The following is a 27,978-nucleotide window of genomic DNA, read 5'->3' as shown; positions in this document are numbered from 1 at the left end:
GCGATCATCCAATGGGACGTAAGCCGGGGGCCGGACGAAGGTTACGGAGTGTAACGAGTAGGGTTGGGATTCAGTCGTCGCGTATATTTCTGTTAAGTACGTGTCAGGACAACGGACGCGGCGTAAGCACCGCCGAGTTGAATGATTCGATAGTGAGTAAAAGAGTGAGTAGAATCGAACGTTTGTAACATTCAGTGGGTGTTAAAAACATACGGGTGAAAAATCAAGTAAAAAGATAGCAGGTAGTGAGAAGAGATAAATCGGTGTGCTAAGAAGTGGTCGATCCTTATCAAAAAATGTCGACGAAAGCCAGCAAGAAAACCGTTGTAACATCGTCGAGCGTCAGCTCGGTCCAGTCGCCGACGCCGAGTACATCGACGCCCGTTGGCCGCCGCCCGGGAAGCCCGCTGAGCCCGACGCGTTACTCGCGTCTTCAGGAGAAGCAGGATCTGCAAAATTTGAACGACCGTCTAGCATGTTACATAGAAAAGGTCCGTCACCTGGAGGCCGAAAACTCGCGGCTCACGCGAGAGGTGCAAACTAGTCAGGAGACGGTGACGCGGGAGGTGACCAACATCAAATCCATGTACGAACACGAACTCTCCGACGCTAGGAAACTGCTGGACGACACGTCGAGGGAAAGGGCAAAACTTGAGATCGACACGAAGCGTCTCTGGGACGATAACGAAGAATTGAAAAATAAGTACGGCTTGAATTTACGGTTTTTTTTTTTTTTACAGCTCATCGATTTTACAGGTGCATGCAAATATTCGTTTCGCTCTACCCACCGGCCGCTCGCTCACGGATAAATATTACTACGTCCGTGCGTCACGCGCAGTAGCGTAGCCAGTAGTGTTTCCCTGTACACTCTAAAAGAAAAAAAGGGACCAAAAATATTCAGGTTACGCGTTACGCCGATCGCATGCCGGTATCGAGTCGGCCATTGATAGTAAACGAAGATCCGTATTTTTATCGTTGTTTGCTCGTACTTTATGAAGCGTTAAATGTTTTCTCCCGATTACGAGTTACGAGATAGTCAATAATTCGTCTTCGGAGGCTGTCGAAGAAAACTACACTCAAATAAATAAAATCCTTAAAATTCTGCTGAGAGAAGCGCATGCGCTCCGGTGAAATGTGTGATGTATGTATGTACATACATTTTACGCGGTGTCCAATATTTCGACGATTACGCTGGCCAAACACGCAGGGCGCGTCCCAATATTTACCTGGAATTTTATCGATCCATCTCCGTGAAACGAAAAATGAAAATAACCGGTGACGTCACTGCGGCGTGTAGTTGCGTCACACCCTCAAATGAACGCGACGTTGATGTCATCTTTGTAATCTCTGATTCAAAAACATTCGCTCTCACCCGGTTCTCCGGTAGGAGACGCGCGCTTATGTTACGTGCACGCATCTATGTATTTTCAAGAACTTTTAATACTAATATGGCTCTATGTCATAATTCTAAGAGGCATGTTCGTGCCTTCTCAATGACTTTCAAGGCGAAATAAAACCTAGGACAGAAAAGACGGAAGGAAAGAGATGGCACAACCAATGTCCGCGAATTCGCGGCATGCGCGATCGACTATTTCGAGCCGTGATGACCGAATCCGAGTTTGTTGGGCATTGAGTAGAAGCGCGGGGAATCTGTCCGACCTTACGCTCGTATCGGAACATCGGCATGTGTGTATCCTGTCGGAATGCGAGCGAGGTACCGCATAAACCGTAAAGCCGTAGGCGGCTTTCCGCGGTGACATCACTGCCCACGTTGGCTCATCGTCATAGCAGCACGGCTAAGGACGCGCGAGACCCCGGGAGGCCCCGCTCGTCACATGGAAAAGTATCCATACACACACGCGGCGTGCCCTTCCTGGGACTTGGTATATTTTAAACTTGGATATAGCGAGCATAAATACGTTAGAAAAATCAACACACGCTATGATAATTATGACGATGTTGGTGAGAACCATGCACGCATACCTATACGAATAGAGAAAAAAAAAACCTTGAATATTAATAACGATGATTGCATTCTTGTTTATACCAAATTTTTTTTCTGTATACCTAATAAATAAATCGTAGGCGGTTGTGTGCAATAAGCTTGATGATATCTTTTTCTCCCCTCTCTTGTACATTTACAGTTTTATGTGTACAACATTGTTACGCAAACAGCAGCGAGTTTTTTTTTCTGTTGTACTAAACTTTATTCAATTTTCGTTTCATCTTCTACGTATATCTTATATACGTGTCCTCCACCTAGTTGTATATGTATGTAGGTCTACGCTTTCGACGCGATACGCTCACCGTATGCCTGGGTCTGGTTACAAGCCACGCTGTTGCAGCACCTGTCAATATTTCTTCAATTCTCTACACTAGTAAATATTATGTACTGATATCGACTTTGTAGTTTGTGAGCTTCTGTGTTGGAGTACATGCAAAAACAATAAACACGAATAAAAGTGAAAAGACGACGACGAATTAAGAAAAGAAGAGACGAGGAACTAACTTCACGGTCTTTGCACGATTCTTAATTTTTACTGGAAAAGATCTTTGTTTAAAATTACGTTTCACTCTGGAATGGCTATTCAAAACATGCTCGAACGCGTTAAAAATTTCAATCTATTTTTTATCGATATATGCAGGTATTTTACACTATCGGTCCATTGAGGAGTCTTCTTTATTCCACGAGATTGAAGTTAGTAACGTTATCGTAAAGAAACATTGGAAAAAAATCACTATTTTCATATTTTACAATGACTTTGAAGGAACTAAGATTTCAAAATATGAGTATATTTCGTTTTATTAGGGTTTACCTCCTTATAGGGTCGTTACGATAACGTTACTAACTTCATCATGGTTTTTTCCCGCGTTTCTTGACCTCGTCTCAGCGGAGTGAGGCACTTGACATTACGTACGTTACGTTACGTGAATGCGTGTGCTGTAATACACTTCCCACAACGCTAAGTATTGAGTAACATACTCTTCAATGCTCCGTTAATAACTTTATTGAAATTAACGTTGGCATGAACTTTCATTGTATATCTTATCAGCGATGAGAAAAGATATAGCTAAGGTAAGTTATTACAATCCAAACGATTAACACTGCGATTGTGTGCGGCTTATTTTAACGTTAATGGCCATTATGCTATATCCTCAATTAATATGGAATTCCTGTTTTTTTTTTTTTTTTTTTAATTTACATCTCCGTTTACGAGTGCTCCAGGGAAAAAAGACTTTAAAAAAAATACAGCGCGTGTAATTTCATTTCGTCGTGAAAGAGTGAAGCGTTACCTGAATTCTGTAACCTTGGCCTGGCTAGAAGCAGGAGAAGGAGAATGATGACGCCGATATACGAATATATGTCGACGTCTACCGGGAAACGGTCGATAAAAAGTGTTCCTTAAACTGGGTCAATCGTTCGAAATAGCGAATCACCCTCTCTTTTCTGTCCCTTCGATTATTTATTACTGTTCGTATAAATACACGAATACCCGAGAAACTTTCGGTATCGTTGTCGCGTTTACGATCTACTTTACTACGTTGTTCTCCTTCCGCGATTTTCATAAATATAATCGACCCGCGAAAAAGGGACGACCATAATTATAATCATTAATTTTTGTCCCTCTTTTTCTTTCAGACTCGAAAAGAAAACCAAGGATCTACAAATAGTCGAGAACAACTTGATGATCTACGAATCGCGTTGCGGGGATTTGCAAACAAAGTTTAACCAGTCTGCAGCTGAGCGAAAAAAGCTCGCGGAACGAGAACGGGAACTCGAGAAGGAGGTTGAACGCCTCCAGGCGCTGCTCGATGACGCGCGAAAGCACCTCGAGGAAGAGACCCTTCAGCGAATCGACCTGGAGAACAACATACAGAGCTTGAAGGAGGACATAAGTTTCAAAGATCAAGTCTACCAGCAGGAATTGACCGAGACACGAACGCGACGTCAGGTTGGTTTCGTTGCCGCGATTTTGCTGCACCTGCTTGCAAAAAAAAAAAAAAACACCGTTGCACTTGTTCACGCTAATTCGTTCAGTCTTCATTGCAGGTCGAGATTTCCGAGATTGACGGGCGCCTGGCCGAGCAGTACGAGGCTAAGCTGCAACAATCGTTGCAAGAATTGCGCGAACAGTATGAATCTCAGATGCGCGCCAATCGGGAGGAGATCGAATTGCTCTATGAGAACAAGATTAAGAACCTGACATCCCACGCCCAACGAAACAGCGGTGCGGCGAGCCTTGCTGTAGAGGAGCTTCGTCAGACCAGGTCCCGTATCGACGGACTAAATCAACGCATTAACGAGCTCGAGGCCACAAACAACGCGCTCAATTCTCGCATCAGGTAAAATAACGGCTCTCAGGTCGTAAACGCAATTTAGCACGTTTCAAGGTCTTTGCTCATAAAGTTTCGTACAAAAAACGACAGTGAAAATTTCTCTCACCTTGCGTTCATTTTTCGCTCTCAACCATTGTTTTAGAATTTTGTAAAGGATCGGTAAGTCCTGTAGTCATTCATTCAATTTTATAATTGAGAAAATGGATAGATCTCGTATAAAAAAATCCACCGTATTTTATTACACTCCAAAGTTTCAGACTCTTTGTAAAATAAAAAAAACCTATTGAAGCATCAAACTTCAAACGAAGCTTATTTCACTAGCGCAATAAAAAATGGTAAATATACCTTGAAACATGATAATTTCTTTCATATTATGACAGAGATCTCGAGAACTTGCGCGAAAATGAGCGTGCTCGGCATGCTGAAGGTTTGGCCAGTCTGGAGGCTGAGCTGGCAAGAATGCGTGACGAGATGGCACAGCAGCTGCAGGAGTATCAAGATCTGATGGACATAAAGGTGGCGCTAGACCTGGAGATAGCTGCCTACCGAAAACTGCTAGAATCAGAAGAGGCAAGGTAATACGAAAAAAATTGGAAAAAGTATTTTAACGAATGAAAACCAATTCAAAACCGCAATTACCTGTATATTTTTTTCCAGGTTGAACATTACACCGATGCAATCGCCCGCTTCGTTATCCAGCGGAAGAGGAACCCCATCGCGCAACACTCCACTTAGAGGTGGTAAAAGAAAGCGTACTTTGTTGGAGGAAAGCGAAGAGCGCAGCAGTAGTGACTATAGCGTATCTGGAACTGCCAGAGGCGATATCGAGATTACTGAAGCTGATCCACAGGGACGTTATATCAAACTTACCAATAAGGGCAACAAGGTGATTAAATTTAGAAGCACGAATGTCCATATATGTGTACTGGTTGTACACTGAAATTTCAGGAAATTTCGTACTGCATTATTTACACTTGCTTCACAATTTGAAATTTCACTTAAAAGATTGTTATCTAACAGTAATGTGCAATACCGTGTGTATTCCGTACAAGAAAAAGTTCTGAAAGACCATGCAAGAATGAGTAATTGATGACATTTTCTCACCATATATTTCGTAGGAGATAGTTTTGAGTGGGTGGCAGTTGATCCGCAAAGCTGGAGCACTAGAGACGAATTTCAAATTCCATCGTAGCGCAAAGGTCGATGCAGGAGCGACTGTGACTGTTTGGTCAGCAGATATCGGAGCATCTCACGAACCTCCGACCAACCTTGTTATGAAGGGACAAAAGTGGTTTACGGCAGATAACATGACTACAACCTTACTGAACAGCGAAGGAGAGGTGAGTTATGAGCAACAACAGATGAATGATGATAAAGTAAAAAATCAATCAAATTATGTATAATTTTCCCTATTCAATTATCATGTTGCTTTATTACATTTCTAGGAATTGGCAACGTCCGAACGGAAGCGGCAACAGCTGTCCAGTACCTTGTCGCGACACAGGGAAAATATTGGGTTTCGAAACTCAGAGGATCTTCACCACCAACAGGTATTACATTTTAATGATTTTGAACATGTTATACGTGCACAGAGTGTGGTGTCTCTGAAGTTTCCTTATTATTCCTTAGCTATTTATTTATTCATTTGTTTATTTATTTACCTCTCTTTTTGTCTATAATGTATATTTTTACACTTTATTTTTATTAATTTTTTTACCCTCAAAGACAATGTGGCTACGCAATTTATCAATTTTATCCGCGAATAAAAGAGAAAGAGGAGGAGAAATTTGTGAATCACGCACACACGGGATAATTCTGGCAATTATTGTTATGTTGTGTTGTGTTACAGTATGTTGATTAACTTAACTTTGAAAAGAGACATGTACATCGTACGTGAATGATTAAAAATATTCTCGCCTTAACATTATAACAGTTAAATTTTGACGGAAGCCACTATATTAATAACTGGATTCATTCACGGAGTCTCGTAAGTTTCGCGGAAAATGGATAATCATGGATTGGTTACCCAATGATATGGCATTACCCTGGACGTATGAGGAAAGTTTTTTTTCTCACCAGTTTTGAAACTTTTTGCAAACTTAATTTTTACTTAATTTTTACTTAATTATAACTCATACATAAACCACACGTATGGCATACACACATTTACACACTTATCTTATACGTAAAACTAGTAATTATTAACGAACTGACCAAATTTTATTCGAAATATTTTCAATTATTGATAAAATGAAACACCCCTATGATACCATCCAATGAGGAGGGGTGATGTCTTATCAATGTTCAATTCTTGTTCCATAGAGAAGATATCTCTACCCGTATTAATGATCGTGAGGGCGCACAGCTCAGGCAGGCGGCCTATGTAAGTTGTTATTCTAAACTCTCAGATGTTCAGCTGTTCAGTCATTTGTCTGCAATAATAATAATAATAATATCAACAATAATGAATAATAATAATAATCCATTACCACACATTATTATTATTGTAATAATTTGCAAATAATATTAATTTTAAAGTTTGCTTAATTATTCATTATCAGTAGCTATTTTTTTGTTGGTCCATTTCTTGGCACTGCCGTCATACTTACGCCGCTCTCTCACGCTTTACTAAACCTTATCATTACATAAATGTCTTTTTCAATCTGTCAAGCTTTATTTCTATTTCATTGCGCATACGCATATTATAGTATTATTGTGATCTTATTTTTGCACTTTAATATATGACGTTCATTTTCACCGAAACATAACACGGGATAGACTTCTTTCGATGTTTTTCAGAAAAAGCGTAATTAGCCTTGACCAGATACATTTTTTTCTCAATATGTTTCTTGGCGACATGCAAGTTTGAACTACTGCATTTTCACATGTAATAAACAATCTTGTCAATCGTATTTATACCCACAAACAACCATTTAGGTATTATAAGACAGTTACTAATAATTCATACGTACTCAGGCAAATTACAAGATTTCATTCTTGGTTATAAATTGTAAAATTTTGAATGATTTTAGAAGACAAACATTGGAAGACGTTGATTCATTTCGTGCTCAAATATTTCAGCGTGAAAACTTTCTCACACAGCATCTTCGCTTTAACCACATTGTCTTTAGATTAGACAGAAAATAGAAGAAGAAGGAACACTTACGTAGCTGTTGTGACAGTACCAACAATATCAGTGGAAGCAGCAGTCTACGTCGTCTTCGAATTTCTTATTTTTAATTTTGTTTTCACCCACCATTTTTGAAAATCGCTAGTGCATAGTTGTAACTAACAACATGTACGTTATTTCAATCACCATGAACGGGATAACTATTCCTGTGCATCAATCATGCACAGCTGTACTTATGGTTATAAAAATACGGTTGTCAGGGCATGCGGGGCTGTGGTATAATTTTGCGGGTTTGAATACGTGTCAACGCGCGTTAATACACATTGATTTTTTTTATTTTCAATAATTTTGATCCAATAACTAATAGGAATGAATCTATTATTTTTCTGTTACAGGGTGACCCTCAGGGTGAAGAACGCTGCCGCATAATGTGAGAAAAAAAGGGGGACGTGTTATTGGTATAAAAAAAACCGACGAAAATAAAACAAGAAAAAAAAAATTACCGCAGGGCTTTTTTAATATCTCTTTACTATAAGTTTAATTAGCCGCGAGTTACCGTACCAGCTAGGACGGAATTTGCTGAAATGAAAGTGGCGCGGCGCCCTGAACCTTACCGCCTTAAAAAACAAAAATATTTTATCAACAATGCTCGTTGCCAGTGATCCTCGCTATTTCCATTATGAATGTAAATCGCGAAAAATGTTCGATTAAGTAATAACAATAATAACGCTCACGATTGTTATAATTTTTGTAGATTCATGATATCCCGAAAAATAACGGGGAAAAAGAAACATTTAATTTCGTGAGAACACCGGTTTTCGCTGGCAGCGTGAACAGTTAATTTATACCTATTATATTGTATCTTATAAATACAAAACCTTAGAATAATAGTTTAAGGTGTCGGTACGAGATGATTGATTGATCAAAACAGTAAAAAATCAAATAGGTAATTTGTAACAGATTATCTTATTCATATAGGTTGTAAAACAAAATCTGTTTTCTTCGCTATCATATAATTTCTTCCTTTTATTTTCTTTTCACCGCATAACTGCACCACAATTATTAATGAAGTCCTGAAATCGTCATCTGGTATTTTACCAATCATCGTTGTGTTCAAAAGCTTGATTAATTAATTAACAAACAAAAACAACTAATCAATTGTTCTTTATTAGTTGTGTGGTTGGTGTTATCTTTATTTTTCCCCGCGCTGTGTACCACGGTTAGTCTAGTAATTAGTTTTGATTTTTTTTTTTTTTTTTTATCTCCCCGTCATTTGTTTTAAAGATATCTTTTTAAACCATCGACTTAATTTCCAGTTACGTCATGGAGCACTAATTATCACTATCAGTTCAAACAAAAAACTCCAGCAATTTTTCAATCTCCGAACTACGCCACTTATCCAAGTGCCACAGAGAATGAAAAATTGCACTTTCGGAAATTCAAAAGAAGAAAAAACACTAAACGCAGCACGGTTTTTACAGTAAAGAAAGAGAAGAACGTATAGTTATTAAAAATGAATATATCTCTTAATTAATACAAATAATGAAAACTGAAAATAATAGTTGTACCAACGTACGAATCTCTGCTGATGTCCATTGTCTCCTTAATAGAACGTACTATGATGTAGCAATTTTGTAAAACTATTATATGAGTATTGTTGGTTTATTGTTGATTAATTCTTCTGGCTTAGCCTTCCAACCACCATTGCCCTCCATATACAATAATGACTCTAGTTGTAGAAGTTGCGTACTAGAAGCAGTACAGTCTATCCAAAATATGAACACCTATACCACGCACACGCAGCACATTATTGTGGTAGATACACGAGGCACAATAAACATGGAGATAACGATGAGAGTAGCAGTAATGAAGAAAGAAAAAAAATTAAGTAAATATGAATTACATATACGTTTAATGCATTTATTTAGTTTCCGATAAAACTATATAAATATATATATAGTATACAATGTATACATATATATGTATATATACAACCATAGCTTTCTTTTAAGATTTGTAGCGAGATTAGGAGTTTTCTTTGTATAACCACTTTGCAAGTTTATTAGATTTCAAAGAATAAATAAAAAAAAAAAAATTAAAAAACAACTAATCCATTAACCGTACAAATATTTTCGTAATTTTTATTTTTAATAATAATAATAATAACTGTAATGATAATGTAAAGCAAAAATTATTAGTTTAATAATATATAATGTTAAGAAACTATGATTGATGAAAAAAAAAAATTTTTAAGAAATGTATTCATATTATACTAAAAATATACGTATATAAACACTTTTACATTTGCGTTCAATGTTCAATTCTCGTTTTTGTAAGTTACCTTGATTCGAATGTTAGCTCATTTCTGTACTGAGAAAAAATGAAAAGTTATACGTCCCCGCCTCCTGTTTTTCACGTATGATAATCCCACACTCTACAGTGTATCGTGACACTTAATATCTGTGCCCGTAAGTTGTTTCTAACGTTTAGAGGTACGGCGATTATCTTTAAATTTTTATTCCTTTTCTTCGGTTAAATTTTTAATGACGTTATGCGAGCGTCATCTGCAATACGTTATACTTCTTGACGTATATTCTATACTGTGGAAATCATATGCACAATAAAATTTCAACAAACTTGGAGGGATTATATGACGATTTTTTTTAATTATAATTTATTAACGAATTAACCCCGTTCCTGAACATGTACTTAAAAAATAACCGACTGCTTGAGACGAATTTTTAACAACATATCAGTGGGGAAAAGCTTTGTTAAAAAAATAATTTAAATAAAAGAATTTTTGCCAAGCTGGTTGTAAGAGTGGTTACGATAATGGAAGAAGGGTTGGTGCATGAACATAGAAATTTCGCAGACATTTGAAAGAAGAATAAAGGAGACAGAAAAAGTCTGTTGCTTTTATCTGCAAAACACTTAGGTGAGTAACACAATAATTTACACAAACAATCTCTGCTCAAAATTTCGGATGGATGAATCAGGTCTAGTCTAAATGTTATAGAGACCGGACACAAATCCCGTATAACATTTCGATAGGACCCGATTCTTTCATCCAACATTTTAAGCAAGGGTGCCTGTAACATGTCAACATCGTTATACTGCTTCGAGTTTGACATATATTACGTATATTCATACACACCAACTTCGATAAGAGACATATTAATTCACACGCACACACATACACGCGCAGGCAAACAACGAGACATAATGACAGTGAAATATTCTGACTGTATTTACAAGAGGTAGTACAAAGAATAACTGGATAATATTGATATTACACGTATTCTTTTATACATACATACTCTAATAAGTAGTAGTAGTAGTAGTAGTAGTAGTGGCAGTAGTAGTAAGTGTAGTAGCAGTAGTAGTTGTAGTTGTAGTAGTAGTAGTAAGCGGTGAACAGATTACACATTAATTCGAGGCACGTGATATTAAGGCATTTCTACAGAGGACAGATGATTTCTTAGACGTATAAAATATAAATCCCGAATTTTTTATTTATTTTTTTTTTCATTTCGGTTCGTTATTTTCTTTCCAAATTCTTGCATAACAATCTTCGTACGTATTTTGTTTTGTTTTTTTTTTTGTTTTCTCATATCGATATATAATTAGAATAATTATGTTATGTGAATATAATTTAACGTGAAAATATTTCGCAAAGATGATCACGATTTTTTACGTAAGTGTATAATACGTACGTGTATAAGTATTATTTATTCATCTAGTATAACAACTGCGAGCAATTTATTTTATACGTCTATAAACATTAATTATGTTAGTGGACATCACAATGAAAATTATACAGGTATAATATATCAGTTTATCGATGCAGGTACATACATTACACCGAAGGTTGGCTATTTTTTTGGACATACCTATATTACACAACGTGTGTATATACGCGCAAACGCTCGCAATTGTATATATTATATATAATAACACAATTTCGCGCGTCGGGGTATTTATATATGATTTATTATATATTATAACAAGAATTATTTCTTTATAGTCTTTAAAATTCTATGGTCACCTCGCTAATTAAACGATATACTCTTCTCCCTGTACAATCACTGGTTAAGTATGTAATAACAATTATCTACCGTTGATTAAATTACTCTACCGCACCAATCCAACATCATTATACTTTTCAGTTTCATATTTTGTCACGTTACGTTATACGTTATATATCAAATCCCACCCACCCCACTTTCATCAAACCTCAAATAGTACTTCGATTATCAATTTGATAGGTATATTAGTATTATTGTATTGTTATATCAATTGTACGCATATCGACTACAATAATGTGCAGGATAGGCTATACGAATTACATCGTGTATTATTACGCTACGGAATTAAGCCGAGCTGTCGCAATATCGTATAAAATAAATGATGTCATAATTGTTTAATCTCATATTTCTAACTTTTCTTTGCTGCTTCATTTATCCTGGAATGCAGATTATATTACCAGAGTAATTCTTACTAAACCACGTAATATGTATAATATATTGCGTAACTTTGTTAACAACAATAACAACAACAACAACAACAACGGCACAACAAATATATTAAACACAGACGCGTATACACGAGGTTGTATCATGTATGCGATGTAAATTCGTTTCACTGAAGAATGCCGAGGGGTGCAGTTATTTTTCTCAATCGTCACGTTTTCTTTAATTCGACCGCATGTATTTATGTACCATAAAACATACCTATACACATAGGTACATATATATATATGTTATAAAGAACCTTTGAGTATATACCGGTGAAAATATATCTTGGTAATAAAAAAAATATTCCAAAAACGAGAAATTTCTGACCGTTTTTGACAGATATAGAGATAAAGAGAGAGAGAGAGAGAGACAAAGAAGAAACAAAGTTTCATTGTTTGACGAGTTTTTATTACCAAGAAATTCTCTCTCATTTTCTTTGATGTGTTTTATATATAACATTCCGTCTGTCTAAACGTAGATGGACGAGATAATCTGATTCTTCCAAAAAAATCCTCCCATGTGTTTTTTGCATAAAAAATTATTGTTAATATACGTAGGATAACACAACTATTTTTAACCTCGGGCTATTAGTCGAGGTAAGCCGTTCGAATTTTCATTTGCATCCAATCGTCGTGGACTTTCGATGTACGTGCTTATACGTATGATCGTTATCGACGTTTGATTTTCACCAACTGAAAACACGCGTTCACTTACCAATCGACTCACAACAACGAGTTTTATCGAGAAAAATTTCACATAAAATCGTGGCAAAACGTTCTGCGGGTAATAACGCAAATTAATACCGTTGAAACGAGTTCCGTTTAATTTTTCACCACCGAAAGTTGAATCGCGATGTTTCTTCAGACGGTTAAAATACTATGATAAAATTTTATATTTGTCCGATGTCTTGCATCAAATTACTCTCGATATTATGACTTTTCATTGCAGAGGTAAATATTCGCGGACGGTGAAAGGGTAAAAATGACGTTGAAAACAAGCGCGGTATCACACTGCAATGACAGTATAATTATTACTATCTTCCTGCGTATTGGCGTAATTGCCGAAAATTTGCAAGGTTTGAACGAACACACCCCGCATTTTTCCATTAATATCGAATGATATTAAAAGCGTTATGATCATAGCTGGAATCCTTACGTATGCATTTGTATTATCACAAAATTGCTAATTACATTTAATCTAGTATTGTGTGATATGCTTATTATATACATATATATATATATACATATATATGTATAATAAGTAATCTATCACGTGTGTATTTCTTCTTTTACACTGAATAATTGGCTGTGCAAAAATAAAAATAATTTTGTTTTCTCTTCTTTTGTTCCATTAAAATTTGCATATCGATGAGATGTTCAATGATGTTGCGTACTCGAACTGTATTTAGATATACACATACGTATTTATATTAGTTGGTAACAAGAGAAATGAAAGAATGACCGAGAAATAAAATACTGCGTTATATAAAAACCAAGTAAAATGTATTCTATATGGGCAACATCATAATAATTATATATCATTATGCTGATACATCGAAGTATAATATAGATGATGATAATGCGTACGCGTGTTTTACATTAGTAAAATTTATAATAATTGTAGACGTGTCGTCGAGTGTGTGTGTGTGTGTGTGTGTGTGATGTTTTATACACATGTACATACACGTATATTATGTACCATATATATATATATATATATATAGTATGCATATTATTACATCGTTTGCCGAAACAATAGTATACTATACGTACAGGCATTATTAGTTATAATTTCTTATAAATCGAATCCTTTTTTTTTTTATTCTTCGCAACTCACTCCGTATGCATATGCATAATACATGGCAGTAAAATGATTAATTCGCTGGACTGATTACGCAAATTGGCAACAATATACATATATGTACCTCTCTATCTATTACGTGTGCATATATAAATGTATTTATGTGTAATGTATATTTGTTAAATCGTGTTGATCAGTAATAATAATAATAATAATAATATTAATAATAATAATAATAGTAATTGGGTATAATCGAGCACCAAAATGAGATACGTACAAATAAAGAGTTGCGATCTTACAGTTACGTTACACTTATACTACAAATATTTATATATACATATATATATATATATATATGGTACATATATATATGCATATATATGCGTTTGTTTCATTAAATTCAAATAATAATAACAATAATATTACCGACGTAGTATTATATCTGAATAATAATTAATTCACCGATCAATCAGTCAACCAACTACATATAACATTCATTTAACCAATCAATCAATCAATCAATCAATCAATCAACCAAAAGATTCGTCCACTATGAATTAATTAAATGACACGTGATTCTTGTATACATACATGTACATATGGTATGTAGGTACGTATTATACTATACTAATAATCAATGCATTAGTTAATGGGGATACTTTAATCTTTTATTATCATCTCGTTCATTATTTTTTTAATATAAATCTGATAGAAAACAACGAACATTTTTCTTCACGATACAACGGCTGAGAATAATTAGATACGGTATTACATGCATTATACGCGTCACGCGGTGAAGATGTCCCGTAGTTATTGTTATAGAAAATTTAATGCATTTAGTATAATATAATACGCTATTACAACAAACAATTATTAGCTGGGATCTGCAGTTATATAATTAATAATGCGACGACGACGTCTGACATGCGTCTTTTCTGTCCGCGACGAACAATATATTATTATTATAATTATTATTTATGACAACAATGATAATAATAGTTGAAAGAATTAATAAATGACTAATGAAGAAAAAAAGAAATCTAGAAATTGAGTCTTCATCTCGAGCGACGGACGCTTGTTTCGCTTTTCTATCACCTTCCGATCTCCTGATAATAATCATTATCATTATCATCGTTACGTCGTTTTCTGCACAGTGGATATTTATTATACATATACATATATAATCTAACGGGGTGCGAAAAAAAAAAAAAAAGAAAGCGCGAAAGAAACTACAAACGAACAAAAACTGTGTGTATCACTTAAAAACGTAAATTCATTAGACATTAATTCATTACGATGGCACTATATGAGTTGTTGTTGTTTTTTTTTTTTATGTTTTTGTTTTTTTTTCTTGCGTTATTGTTTTTATTATAATTATAATAATTAATAGTAGTAATATTTTTGTTTCTCCTTTCTTACCGCGCAATTATACACTAATTTAACATGTAACTATAGTATATTTTTTCAACATATTCATTATATATAATAAGCATCGCATCATTTATGCTTCTATCTCAAATTTTTATATGTATATATATATATATATACACATATATATATATATATATATATTGTACAACATAGTAGTGACAATAATAACATCATCATCAACAACAATAATAGTAATAATGATAGTATATCGCCAATGAACATTGACCGTGAGGAATATTAGAAAATCTTTTTTTCATCATCGCCCGCAAACTTTCCGTATGTATATAAATACGTATACATCTGTCGCGTTTTTTATTTATGTACATACAGCTATGTAACATGACATACTGTCATTGTGATGTCGATTTTTGCAATATCAATTAATGAAATAAAACGCGCCGGTTACAGTTTTACATGTATTATAATCTATTTGTCTATCTATCTGTCTATCTATATATATATATATATATATATATATATATATATATATGTATATATATAGGAATCCGTGTATATGATATATTTATTTATCAACGTAACTGTCTAATCGTGTATAATAAATGTAAAACGAGTTATTTCACTACACCTTAGCATATATACCTACGTTATGTATGTACAGATATGTTTCGGGTATGTTACGCTCTGCAATTACGTACGTGCACCTAACCCAGCCAACCTACTGATATAATACCTATCGTTTCGTTTAGTTTCGTTTCTGTACATAAATTACCCCTTCGCAGTATTACATATGTGATTGTGAATGTTGAGATAAATTCCCGACTAATTGACCACGCCGTTGTTTTTTTTTTTGTTTTTATTTTTATTTATTTTTTTTCTAAATATTATTTTACCCCTTTTCTTTCTTTCCCTTTATTTCGTTGATTTAGCGCATAATTGCTGCATCATTAATTTTTCGCGTTTCTGTTTTCATTTAATTTTGCTACACGATCTTTTTTTTTTTTTTCTTTCCTTCCACACCTTTCCGTTATTCGTATGCGTAAGAAAAATATTAAACTTGTGCCGCGCGTTGCTAATTTTTAATTTTCGTCTTTATTCAATTGTTCATCATCATTATCGGCATTATTATTATTGTTGTTGTTGTTATTATTATTATTATTATTATTATTATCATCATCATCATCATCATCATCATCGTAACTTATGTATATTACGATGAATAAATTTGTAAACCCGAGAACAAATGACATCGGTGACGATCGATGAAAATCACACGTTTGTATCATTTTTTTTTTTTTTTTTTTATATATATATATTTTTCTTTTTTCTGAGTTTTTTTAAAACTGTTTTTATAGGTATAACATTCACTAGTATTATCACAACTGTTATATAATATTGACGCCGATATTTAGACCAGGTTCATGCAGCGCTGTATACGAAGATATTGTTGCATTTGTTTATTCATATATTGTATATTATTTTGCTTTTTACTTATAAAGAATATATACAATTGTTGAATATGTATAAGGTTGGTCTCTTCGTTCGTTAATTGTTATGCGTATTGTACCTATCATTTCTTTTCTTTTCTTCTCTTGAATCTGAATATTTCACCGAAGAGAAAGAGTAAAGGCGTTTTGTTTTAGCGACTAAATGAGAATAATTACAAATATGAAATGGAATATTTCAATTTCTTTCATTTTCCTTTTTCCTGGATATTTTTACATACTTTTTCGATAGTTTCAAATTGTTTGTTCCGAAGGTTCGAAAAAGGGTGAATTTTCGGGGAAAGTGAAACAGATGGAAAAAATGACTGTTCTATCAACGAATCCGGAAATATTAATTAAAATGTGAACGAAAAAGCACAGCAATAAGTTTGCATGCGTGTGGCAACAATTTTCGTTCAAAATGTATCTTTTTATTGTAAAATTTTGTAACATCTTCGTTTCCGTCAAAGTGGCAATAACCGTACTGTAGAAGTATAGATTGTGTGAATGTGTTTGTTTGAAAGGCATAAGTTACCTAAACTGAGCTTATAGCTTGAATTATTTTACACGTTATTATATACGCAGAAAAAGTTTGCGTCAAATATAATTATATTCATGCTTGCATAAGTGAACGTTGTGTATCGTGATTGCAGTTATACTTGGTTTTCTTTTTGCTTTGTGTACACTACCATGAATATAAGTAAATTTCAAGGTGTTGGATATGAAAAAATTTGCGCAAGTTTACTTTTATAATAGATAAAGACGTATTGATGGAGTGAAAAAAACGACCGTTGATATCATCTTCCACAATTTCAACCGCTGAGAAATGGTAAAGAATAGTGCAAAAATAGCGGTAATGCGAACAAAGAGAATGAAACGTTTTTCGACTTTGGCATTTGGCATGGTTTTGTGGCTGGGAAGAGATAAAGAAATAGTGAAAATAAGAAGAAACATATATAATGAAATAAAACTGCGATAATTACAAAACTCTGTATTTAATTTCGTATCATTAGTGGTTCAATTTTTCACCATTGGGAAAAGATTTGTCAAACTAATGCGAACGTTGCATCTTTGTTTCGCGCGACGAACTTTTTAAATTATAGATGTTTAAACTCTGGTTTTACTTCAGAGCTGCGCGAACTAGAATTATTTACAAATGATATTTTAAACTTTGCCGCCAGAATATTAGTAAAAAAAAAAAAAAAAAAATAATAATAAAGAAATAGGGTTAAAAAAAAACCAATCCCAAGTTCCCAACTTTGTCCGAAACGATGTATTGTGTACGGACTAGACGACGAAATTTCATTCTACGCATATAATATTATACATACGTGTCGGTGTATTCTACATAGGAAACTTGTGTGAAGATAGAAAATTTTTTTTTAGAAACTAGACGGAGGCGTTGATTATATCGTAGATAATGTATAGACTTACTGTTACTATTATTATTGTTGTTGTTGTTGGTGCTATTATTATTGTTATTATTACTAATAATTAGCTTATAAATTTCATTCAATTTTTGTTTTATGAAAAATAACGATTTCTTTTATACTTGTTTTCCTTCTTTGTTTTTTTTCCCCCACCCCCCTTAAATTTCATGTATTACGTTCTTTTTTCTCTTTTTCTTTCACCACATGAGAGAAAAAAAAAGAGAAGAAAAGATAAGTAACGTTGGTTTGAGATTGCACTTTGTGATCGTCTTACAAAAATTTGCAATAAAATTTTCATTTTGTACACGACAACTCGATGACTATTTAAACCCTCTTTTCTTTCACACACCTCGTTACCTTTCACTCAATTTTCCACACTCTTGTTCTTTTTTTTTTTTCTTTTTCCACACACCAAAATCGCTTCATTACGGTACAAAATACGTAACGTATTCTCGTAAACAAACCTCACCGTATTTTATTCACATACACGATATGGTATACCGTAATTATCTATCTAACTATATATATATATATGACAATATGCTTATATATTTTACGATCTGTAATTCTTTAATTCTGTCATTATAATTAGATATATATATATATATCTAATTATATATATAATAATAATAATAAGAATAATGCATGTATAACGTGGTTAATTTAATTTAATTTAGTAAATTTCCATCTTGTTTTTGGTTTATTTAATTTTGTTTCATCTATAATTTTTCATCACACATAGGTAATAGGACCAACGTTTTTTTGTTTTTTTTTTTTTCTCTCCAATTTTTCATCAATGACTTGGTACGTGATAATTAGTCGTTATTTCTTCTTCTTCATATCTTCTCTGTATTTTTTTTTTTTTTTTTTTTTTTCTTTTCCATACACGATACAATATAGTATTATATATCTCTATTACGTAAACGTGCGACAGGAGTCGGGAGGGCCACAAAAGGTGTCAGGCACTATTATTCAAATACCTGTGTACTCCGCATAATTACCTCAAATTTTTTTCTCTCTCTCTAACTCGACAAAAAAAAAAAAAAATATACATTTATATATATGTGTGTGTGTTACACGTATGTACAAATAAATGTATATTCTTCTCTTTTTTTCGTAACAGTAGCAATAATAATAGTAATAATAATGATAGATATATGTAGGTGTAAACGTAATTAAGATTTCAGAAAACAATCTCGCAAGATTATGCCAACGCTTGAGGGGAACAAATAATTTATATCTTTGGTCAAGCTGCTGCCGTAATGGGACATGCGTGGATGAATGGTAGAAATGAACGATTTCACGGGGTATTTAATTTTTCTTCACAAATGTGACAATGTATGCTGTAAAGGTATTTTCTATTTCTTTTTTCATCAGAAGATTGAATCAAGCTTGACACTTCTCCATTTAAACCATCGAATTATCTGAGGGCACCCTTAAAGTGTGATCAAAAATTCAACATTGAATAATTGAAAAACGAGATAAACAATCGTAAATCAATTGCTATTCAAAAGTGAACTGAGCCCCTTGAACGTTCAACGTCGAGGCGCAATCTTGCGAAACGTGCTTCTACAAAAGTGTTTCCTTTCTGTTTGTAGTTTTACAGACATTAGAAATTACAACTGCCTAAGCAGTGGTCTGATGAGAAGAAAAACAAATTTTTCATCTTAGTAAATGACTTGTTTTTCACTTATATTTACTTTCAAACATTTTTTTTTGTTTTTTCTTTTTTTATGTTTTTTTCATCCGTTTATACTTTTTGTTTATATATGTATATATATAAAATGTGCAAAATACTCGTGGAAAATGTATAACTCTAATATATTGTATCTGTATTATATACTTATATATATATATATATATACACATACATACATATATTTTAATCTTTTTTCTTCAAATTGCTAATACAATCAATTATCTCTCTCTCTCTCTCTCTCTCTCTCTCTCTCTCTCTCTCTCTCTCTCTCTCGCTCACACTCTACCTTTCTCTCTATATCCCTCTTTTCTCTTTCTTTAAACCCTTCAACAGTTCACACTGATAATGATAATCACAAAAACATATGCATATATACATATATATACATACATATACGCACGTGTACTTATCTGATAATCTAAACTCTGGTTGATTTCAATTTTGTTGAATCAATTGTTAATTGTGTAACGCGCATTTGCGTGTGTAATAATTTCGAACGATAACCATACTTATATACCAATGTCAAACAAGGTATCGAGTGTGTGATGCGAATCGTAGTTTTTGAGAACTGTCAATAACTTAATAATTATTACTATACTTATTATTTGATATGAAAACTGGACAGACGCAGGCTTTCGTGAGAAAAGAGATAAAGAACAATAATAATAATACTAATAATAATAAAAGGTAACGCATGGCACACGTATTGCACTTTTTATTTGTTTTCCGCGAAATCCATATAAAAATTATTTAAAATTTCATCTTAACCGTAGAAGCTCATTCATATCGACATTGTTCAAAACTTTCTTTCCATCTCACTGCCAAAATATCATTTCTCACACGTTTCCTTCTCTATCCGTTATTCCTTGTATTTCAAATCTCTGTATGCCAGTCTAGCAGTAATAGTAATATCAATAGTGATGATGGTAGCATACGTGATCGAATTTTTTAAAAATAAAATTCTAACGTCCTATAAGACAGATGAAATTATTTATTCTTCGTCGTATCTTTTTTCATTATTTTCCCTTTTTCCTTTTAAACAACGAGTTTAACCGAGAATTTGAAATTCCTTTTCGGCATATAAAAACAGAATACAGGTAAATGTGTAAGACGATAGATGATCGGAAACACATTAATTGTAAACGGCGATTTAAAAGGATTTTAGTTGCGATTTTGGTTCTGTTTTTATAAATTTTTCTCTTACTGTTTACATTAGCAGCGCCGTGTATTCATCTGAATCAACATCAATCAACGGAATTAACAATTACAAAAATATGTGTGAGATATTTATACAATATAAGTAGTACACATATGTATGTATATCTTATATCCGGTGTACGTTGGATATCTGACTGGTTCTGTCACCGCAACCAATTTTATCGAAAGAGAAAATAGAGAGAAAAAAGAACATACAAAATTTTGTGCGGATATACTATATATGTATACATTGAACAACGTATTGCAAGCTTTGATAATTGGTCTACTAATCAACTCTTGGTAATTATATTTGTTGTTATTAGTATTAAAACTTTCGATTCAAATTTCATTCATAAACGTACCTACACAATACGATATTCGACCATTACGATACAGGTAATAAGAGAAGAAAAAACAACGTCATTTTCCAGGATGCGTTTTTGTGTGTGTGAGCCGTGATATTTTCTCGTTTGTATCTCTCTGTGCATATATCTGTATGCATGTAGGTATGTATCTATAGATATCCCGTGTACAGAGTGTGATAGCACAACGTTATGGTTGAAAGTTATACATAATTAAATGTATATAAATATATAGGTACGCCACCGTAACTATTGTCATAGTCGTCGTCGTCGTCGTCGTCGTCGTCGTCGTCGTCATCGTCATCGTCGTCGCGATATTACTACTATAATATACGGCAGAACGGCGAAATTTATGTAACAACACCATCGTTAATAAATGTAACATATATACAAACAACACCTCTTATTATATACATGAAAATATAATATATATCCATCGTACATATTTCAACATTATGGCACCACAATTTCATTAGATAATCATTGTTTTTTATTTTTTATTATCTTTGTTTTTAATCCCCTTCATTTGTTCTTATGCGAATTATCTTTCCTCCTACCACCTTCTTTCTTCCCTGAAACATTTCCTCATTATCATCGTCAGACAAAACAAAATAAGGAGGTCGAGAAAGAAAGAAGAGACAAGAGAAAAGGTTAAATCTCTTTAATTTACCTTTACGTCACCATAAAAAAAACCGTGCGATTTTCACTCGGATCTCGCGGGCGCGCGATCTATACACGTCTTGTATTTTTCTGTGTATATACCGTGTTACTATAGAAAAAAAAATTTTCTTTCATTCTTCTTCTATATCATCTTTGTCATCTTTCTCTTTTAGCAATCTAACGTGCGTGTGTGTGTGTGTGTGTATTCATTCATAAAAACGGAATTCCGCACCTGTCCGCATTTGCGTATAATACGCATGTATTACACATACATGTGACACGTTCTTTAGAGATAACAGCAGAAGGAAAAAAAGAAAGATAAAGAAAAGGTGAATCGCGCGTGCTAACTACAACGTACCGTCGTAGGACGATAGAGATTTGTGAGAAATAAGCCGATTACGATGCTGACGCAGCGGCTGCTGCTGCTGCAGCTGCTGCTGTTGATGTTGATGTTGATGTTGATAGTAATGATCGTGATGATGATGATGATGATGATGGTGATGGTGATGATGATTCTGCTGCTGCTGCTGCTGCTGCTGCTGCTACGGGGTGTAGTACTAAGTGGCCCATCCCTCGGTGATCCGTGGCCGTTTCATTAGCGGTCCATTTTCATAGTCGGAACTATTTCCGCCACTGCCAGCACCACCTCCACCCCCGCCGCCAGGATGACTCGACCTTATATCACCGACACCGCCAGCAGCGCCAGGCGATGGTAAATTCGTCGGTGTTATACTGCCAGAATGAGATGGAGGCGGGTTACTGTTAGGTCTGCTCGAAACTAAGTTCAATGTCTGTGGCACGCCCCCGTGGGGTCCGTGATGCGGCCCCCCGCCTCCGCCTCCTCCACCCCCGCCGCTCGACGACGGACCAACGCCGAGACTCGAGTGGTGGATCGACCCCGGGTTACCACCGCCCGGACCTCCACCACCGTGAGGGTCCCGAGGAGGACTTATTGGCTCACTCTTTATTTTTACCGGTAGCGGCGACGTCGATGGTGGCGGTGTACTGCTAGATACCGCCAAATGCGGAAGACCACTGCAACCGACAAGAAAAGAGGGACGCACAAACGTGCGTGCGTCAGTTACTTGCGTTACTTGTTGTTACAAACTTTTTTTTTTTGTTTTCATTTCTTAATTTTTCTTTATTATACCAATGTCTGTTAGTGCGACTAGCTTATTCAGGATATAGAAGGGATGATTGGCCGCACCTTTTTCAACGTATGAATGGACGATTGGTGCATCGTTGGGCACTTTGGCAACTTTCACTTTTATATATTTTCGTCTTTTCGGGGGATTTTTTTAAAATTTTTCATACAAAGATTCAATTTTTTCGTACAACTTAGGAAAGGCTTGTGCTGCGCGCTGGAAAAATTTTTTTTTTCTTGTTTTTTTTTTACATACGATTCCCGTTTACGATGATTGTACAGAAATTATGGAAACTTTTGCAATCGGTATCAAGGAGAAATAGTTATACGAAATACTCTGTAAATCATAATTCGTACAAGTAGAACATAACAAGGAAAACATGTCTTTGTTACGGTTTACGATTTATAAAAAAAAAATATACATATAGATATGTACATGGGCACTAAATTATACATTTTAAATTATTAATAAAATTTATTGATGTGACTTTCCGTTTTCGTTGTTACGTAGTAATTCCGATCATAAGATCGTTCTAATTGAAAAATAAAACATGAAGTTTTTTCAATCCCTCTTGCAATGATTAATTCCATTGTTAGCTAGTTTTACAATGACTGTTACAATTTTCAAATTCTTAATATAGACGTTCAATCTATTACTATTACTACTACTGTTCCCGTGCAGAATGTTTTACAGGTGAATTATAAAATTACCGTATAGATTAATTTCATGAAAAATGTAACGAAATTTAGTAAAAATTTGTAAATTTCAATATATGTATATGTATATATCTCAGCCAGGATAAGGTTTCCATTTATCATTCATTCCAAATTACACGAAAAAAAAACAACCGCAATTTGAGGTCCTCGCATATAATCGAATCATTGTAAAATCCCCCGGGACAATCACTCGATTATAACAAATAAAAATAGGTAAATGAATCGTACGTCGAGAAAAGGTAGCATGGATCATTTTGAGGAAATCGTTTATTTGCGGAATTGGGAAAAATGTTGAATGTTGAATGATATTACGATAATGCATGCGAATAGATGGGTATGAAAATTTGTATGTTGTTTTCCGCGTTTGTGGAGTCCACGAGCCGAAGATCAAGGATCAGTGTTAACACGGACGTGAATAAAGTAACGATGAATGATTTACCTGATGCTGGACATGGTGGCTGCCGAATACATTGACAAGTCATCAACGTACCTCTGGTGGGACCACGCCAGGCTCCCAAGATCCGACGAGTAATCGGTCGGTCCGAAACTGGAGTATCCAGCTGGTACCGAGGGTGTCTGCAACGCCACAACCGGTGTGTTTAGTGCAGATTGCGAATGCCCGCTCTGAAAAATCGTTGATATTCAATGTCACGGCCGATCGTTCAGGGCTATTCCCCGCAATTTCGATCCCTCGCGGTACTTTCTTCACCCCTCAAGATGTTCATCCCTATTCCTGTATCAATTGATATATATATATACACTCACGTCGTAATTGTTGTCGTCCGACAAGGACTGTGTAAGGGGTGCAGGTATAACGACTCTCAGGTTGGCTCTGTGAGGATGAGGCGGCGGGGGAGGTTGCGGCGAATGCCTCGAGGAACTGCCTTTGCCTCCACCCCCGCCTCCGACGCCGAGCGCCGGCGATGGTCCGGGACTCGGTGAACCGCCGAGCGGCGACGCCGACGGTGGATAACCGTTGCTCATATCCAACATCCCTCCCGATGGATATACTGGAAATAAAATAAAAATACCCACCATTTTTATTTGAATGCCGAATAAGACGCCCGATCGTTTCTTGCGCTCTATAATTTTTTTTTCACCTCCTCTCGTCTATTGTACTCAAAATTTGATCGGATTTTCTTATTGTTATGCGAAATTGATTCCTTATACGCTGAAGAAAATTTCATTCGTTATGGTTGATAAAAAAATTGTAATAAAATCGGTATCGTTACAATTAACGATTTGAATATTTTTGGAATGGCAAGTAAATGCGTTACAAGTAACTATTCGGTGAAGTGATTACAATTGTTAATACTACATTTTCTCAGGTATTCAGTTTTTCAGCTAACCAACATCAATTTATCGAAATAGTTACAAGAAATTTCAATACGAAAGACTACGATAAAAGATAACAGCAACTCGTACTATGATTTTCTGATAATAGCCATCAAACTAATTTTCATTTCGTATCCTTCCTGCAAAACTATATTTTTCGCTCATGGTATGAAATGCAAATAGTTAATAACCGTACAGTAACCACAATTATGAATACCTCTCTGTGCATAAATTTACGTACATACTTTACCAATTTCCAGCTTTAATTATAAATATTTAGCCGACGCGGTCTCAAAAATAAAAATGAACGACAAAAAAAAAAAACTCATTTCTTATTTCTTCCAACAAAGATCGACAAACCTGAATCTGTTTCAGACGACGAAGGTCTAGGTGAGATGCTGGTGTGTGCCATTTGTGGACTGGAACCCAGTAGAGATTCTCCGTAACTGTTAACCGGCACCGAGACGGGTAGCGTGTAATTAGACTGTCCCATAACCTGATTAAAATTGTAATAATTACAACAAATTGCGTGTAGAATTTATTTATTAATTTTCTTTCTTTGCTTTCGCTTCACGCTGAGAAAAATTTCATTTGTTACAGTAACTAGAAAAATTCAGCAAAACAGGTATCGTTAAAAAAGCTGTTTGAATATTGTTGGAATTACGAAAAACGAGGTACGCCTAAACATTTTGCCCTATCGTCGATCCTTTTTTGGTATTTGCAACGCAAAATCAGTTTCTGAGGTTTACTTTACTTCTTTACACAAACAAGGCTTGAACGTTAATTTATTGTTGCACAAGCATTAAATTTTCGCAACAGTTACAAGAAAATATAGTGTCAGTGATCGTAACGAGAAAGAATAGCAACGGATACCAGACTTTCCGGTAACAGCTAGAAAACTGATTTTCATTTTCTACCTGGAACTGTATTCTTCGATTTTGGTAAAAAATGAAAATAGTCAAGGACTGAGCGGTAACCAGAAATAAAAATTTCTCTCAGTGGAGCTAATAAATTCTACTTTCCCCTCGATAATTCGAAATTAAATATTCTTCAACTGACCCTCGTGCCGTTGTGCTGATTCCTCTGCATCATCATTTGGAATTCCTCGTCAATTTTGCTGTACTTAGCCTCGGTCCGCGGCGTGAGATTATACTCGGCAGTATCGGGCTCCGGACTCTCGGGCGACATCGCTCCCTTATGCTCCTTCTTGTTGAGTGCCTGCAAGTGTCAGCAGACAGGTTCACGTGACCACACCGCCCGAGGGCACTCACCATCACATGCATGTTAATTTTCAGCACAGAAACCCCCGTCCCTCTCTGTGTCTCTTTCTCTTTCTCTCTCTCTCTCTCTCTATCTCTCTCTCTCTATCTCTTGAAAAAAAACTTGCTTTCAGTTTCATTATTATTTCTACCTCTCGAACCCCTTGGAGCGTAAATATTCATCTTATACGATTATTGTTAGTGTTCTTCTTATTTTCGATAATTAATACTTTCAACCGTGAACAATTAGACAAGTGTGTTAAGTATGTAAATACAATAAGGTGGAAAGGGACACACGCACACACGCACACACGCACATTCGTAATCAAATATAATTAATGCACCCGGGTTACACCGCATGCATATTGTATATTGTTTGTTAGCCTCTCTTTTTTTCTCTCTCTCTCTCTCTCTCTGTTTATTTTCCCAGGACTTAGACAGAGAATAATGGAACTGAGTCAACTCACCTCGATTATATTCTTGTTTGTAAGCGATTCGTGGGGCTCGTTGTACTCGGTGTACTTTAGGAGGACCTTGTCCATGTCTGTGCTTGCGTACTGGTACAATTTGTTACTAGAACTGAATATTATCAGCGCTATTTCACAGTCGCAAAGTACCGAGAGTTCGTACGCCTTCTTCATAACGCCGAATTTCCTCTTATTGAACGTCACCTGCAAACCCAAAACGCGTTATATGATATTTAGTTAAATACTGAACGAATCGAGCTACGCGTTACGGGGAAAAAATGGAATCATTTCTCGATGGGTGAAGAATATATAATAATAATAATAATAGTATGGTAGAACTATAAAAGGAAAAACCTCACCTGTCGATTCCGTTCATCCGTAATCCGGGATATCTGTATTTTCTTCCGACCCATTTTCGATATCTTCTTGGAATCGGCGGGTTATACAGACTCACGCTGTTATAATATCAGGTTTATGGATGGAATGTTGATAAAATCTGAAAAAACAAAAGATCCCAAGACCGTATAGTAAAAGGTGTGAAATTTTCATCGCACAAAGTATGTAAAAATTTTTATACCGTACATAATACACAATATACGATTACAGAATCAAACAACAACGATAATGTCTTTATCGTTTTTCAAATTGTATTTTGCCGCGATAATTATCCACCCCTGATATATTCCGTGGAACGCTACGGCGATAACACGGTGGTAGGTAGTTAGGTGTAACATACAGTCTAAACCTGGGCAATTCATTTCGCCACCTCACAGGTTACAGGGCAAGACGAACGTTTCTCGCGTTCTACGCATACTTGCATACATGCATGTAGAGAAACCAAACACACACACACACACACGGATCGTACGAATGCACGTATAAAGATATTCCAAATTCGAAAACGTTGTTTATTACTTGGTTTACCTCGAGGTCGTCCGAGGAACTCTTTAATGGGTGTTAAACGACTGTATAATGCTAGCGGCAAACACACACATAGTATATACATATTATATGTATAATATAATATGATGATCGTTCTCACAGGTTCCCAAC

At 35.1% G+C, this 27,978-nt stretch overlaps 2 protein-coding genes across 17 annotated transcripts in view; one reads left to right on the top strand and one right to left on the bottom strand.

Annotated features, from left to right (window-relative positions):
* Nucleotides 1-42: 42 nt before the first annotated feature.
* LOC124220237 (lamin Dm0) lies at nucleotides 43-9,133 on the top strand. Of its 3 annotated transcripts, XM_046628828.2 has the most exons (9): nucleotides 43-703; nucleotides 3,641-3,953; nucleotides 4,040-4,344; nucleotides 4,719-4,913; nucleotides 4,996-5,224; nucleotides 5,457-5,678; nucleotides 5,784-5,888; nucleotides 6,661-6,721; nucleotides 7,864-9,133. In XM_046628828.2, exons 1-8 carry the CDS (start codon nucleotides 297-299, stop codon nucleotides 6,682-6,684), a joined length of 1,800 nt encoding a protein of 599 aa, XP_046484784.1. In that variant the 5' UTR covers nucleotides 43-296; the 3' UTR covers nucleotides 6,685-6,721; nucleotides 7,864-9,133. The 3 variants fall into 3 exon arrangements, with proteins under 3 accessions (XP_046484784.1, XP_046484782.1, XP_046484783.1); XM_046628826.2 differs by lacking the exon at nucleotides 6,661-6,721; XM_046628827.2 differs by lacking the exon at nucleotides 6,661-6,721 and having other exon boundaries at nucleotides 44-703; nucleotides 4,052-4,344.
* A 6,876-nt stretch (nucleotides 9,134-16,009) lies between these two features.
* Nucleotides 16,010-27,978, bottom strand: part of Mef2 (myocyte enhancer factor 2) — a 56,807-nt gene continuing 44,838 nt past the window's right edge. For 9 of the 14 annotated variants that reach the window (XM_069136031.1, XM_046628830.2, XM_069136032.1 and 6 more), the window contains 7 exons: nucleotides 27,285-27,421; nucleotides 26,926-27,129; nucleotides 26,259-26,417; nucleotides 25,560-25,695; nucleotides 24,630-24,874; nucleotides 24,304-24,488; nucleotides 16,010-23,038 (listed from right to left, as the gene is read on the bottom strand). In XM_069136031.1, coding sequence (XP_068992132.1) covers nucleotides 22,561-23,038; nucleotides 24,304-24,488; nucleotides 24,630-24,874; nucleotides 25,560-25,695; nucleotides 26,259-26,417; nucleotides 26,926-27,129; nucleotides 27,285-27,338 — 1,461 coding nt within the window. In that variant the 5' untranslated portion in view covers nucleotides 27,339-27,421 and the 3' untranslated portion in view covers nucleotides 16,010-22,560. The remainder of the gene's footprint in view (nucleotides 23,039-24,303; nucleotides 24,489-24,629; nucleotides 24,875-25,559; nucleotides 25,696-26,258; nucleotides 26,418-26,925; nucleotides 27,130-27,284; nucleotides 27,422-27,978) is intronic. The other 5 variants (XM_069136040.1, XM_069136039.1, XM_069136038.1 and 2 more) reach the window with 5 other exon arrangements.

Source organism: Neodiprion pinetum, chromosome 5 (assembly GCF_021155775.2).
Source record: "Neodiprion pinetum isolate iyNeoPine1 chromosome 5, iyNeoPine1.2, whole genome shotgun sequence".
Lineage (NCBI taxonomy): Eukaryota > Metazoa > Arthropoda > Insecta > Hymenoptera > Diprionidae > Neodiprion > Neodiprion pinetum.
Note: the sequence above shows the minus strand (reverse complement) of the source record. Positions and strands in the feature narration are given on the sequence as shown.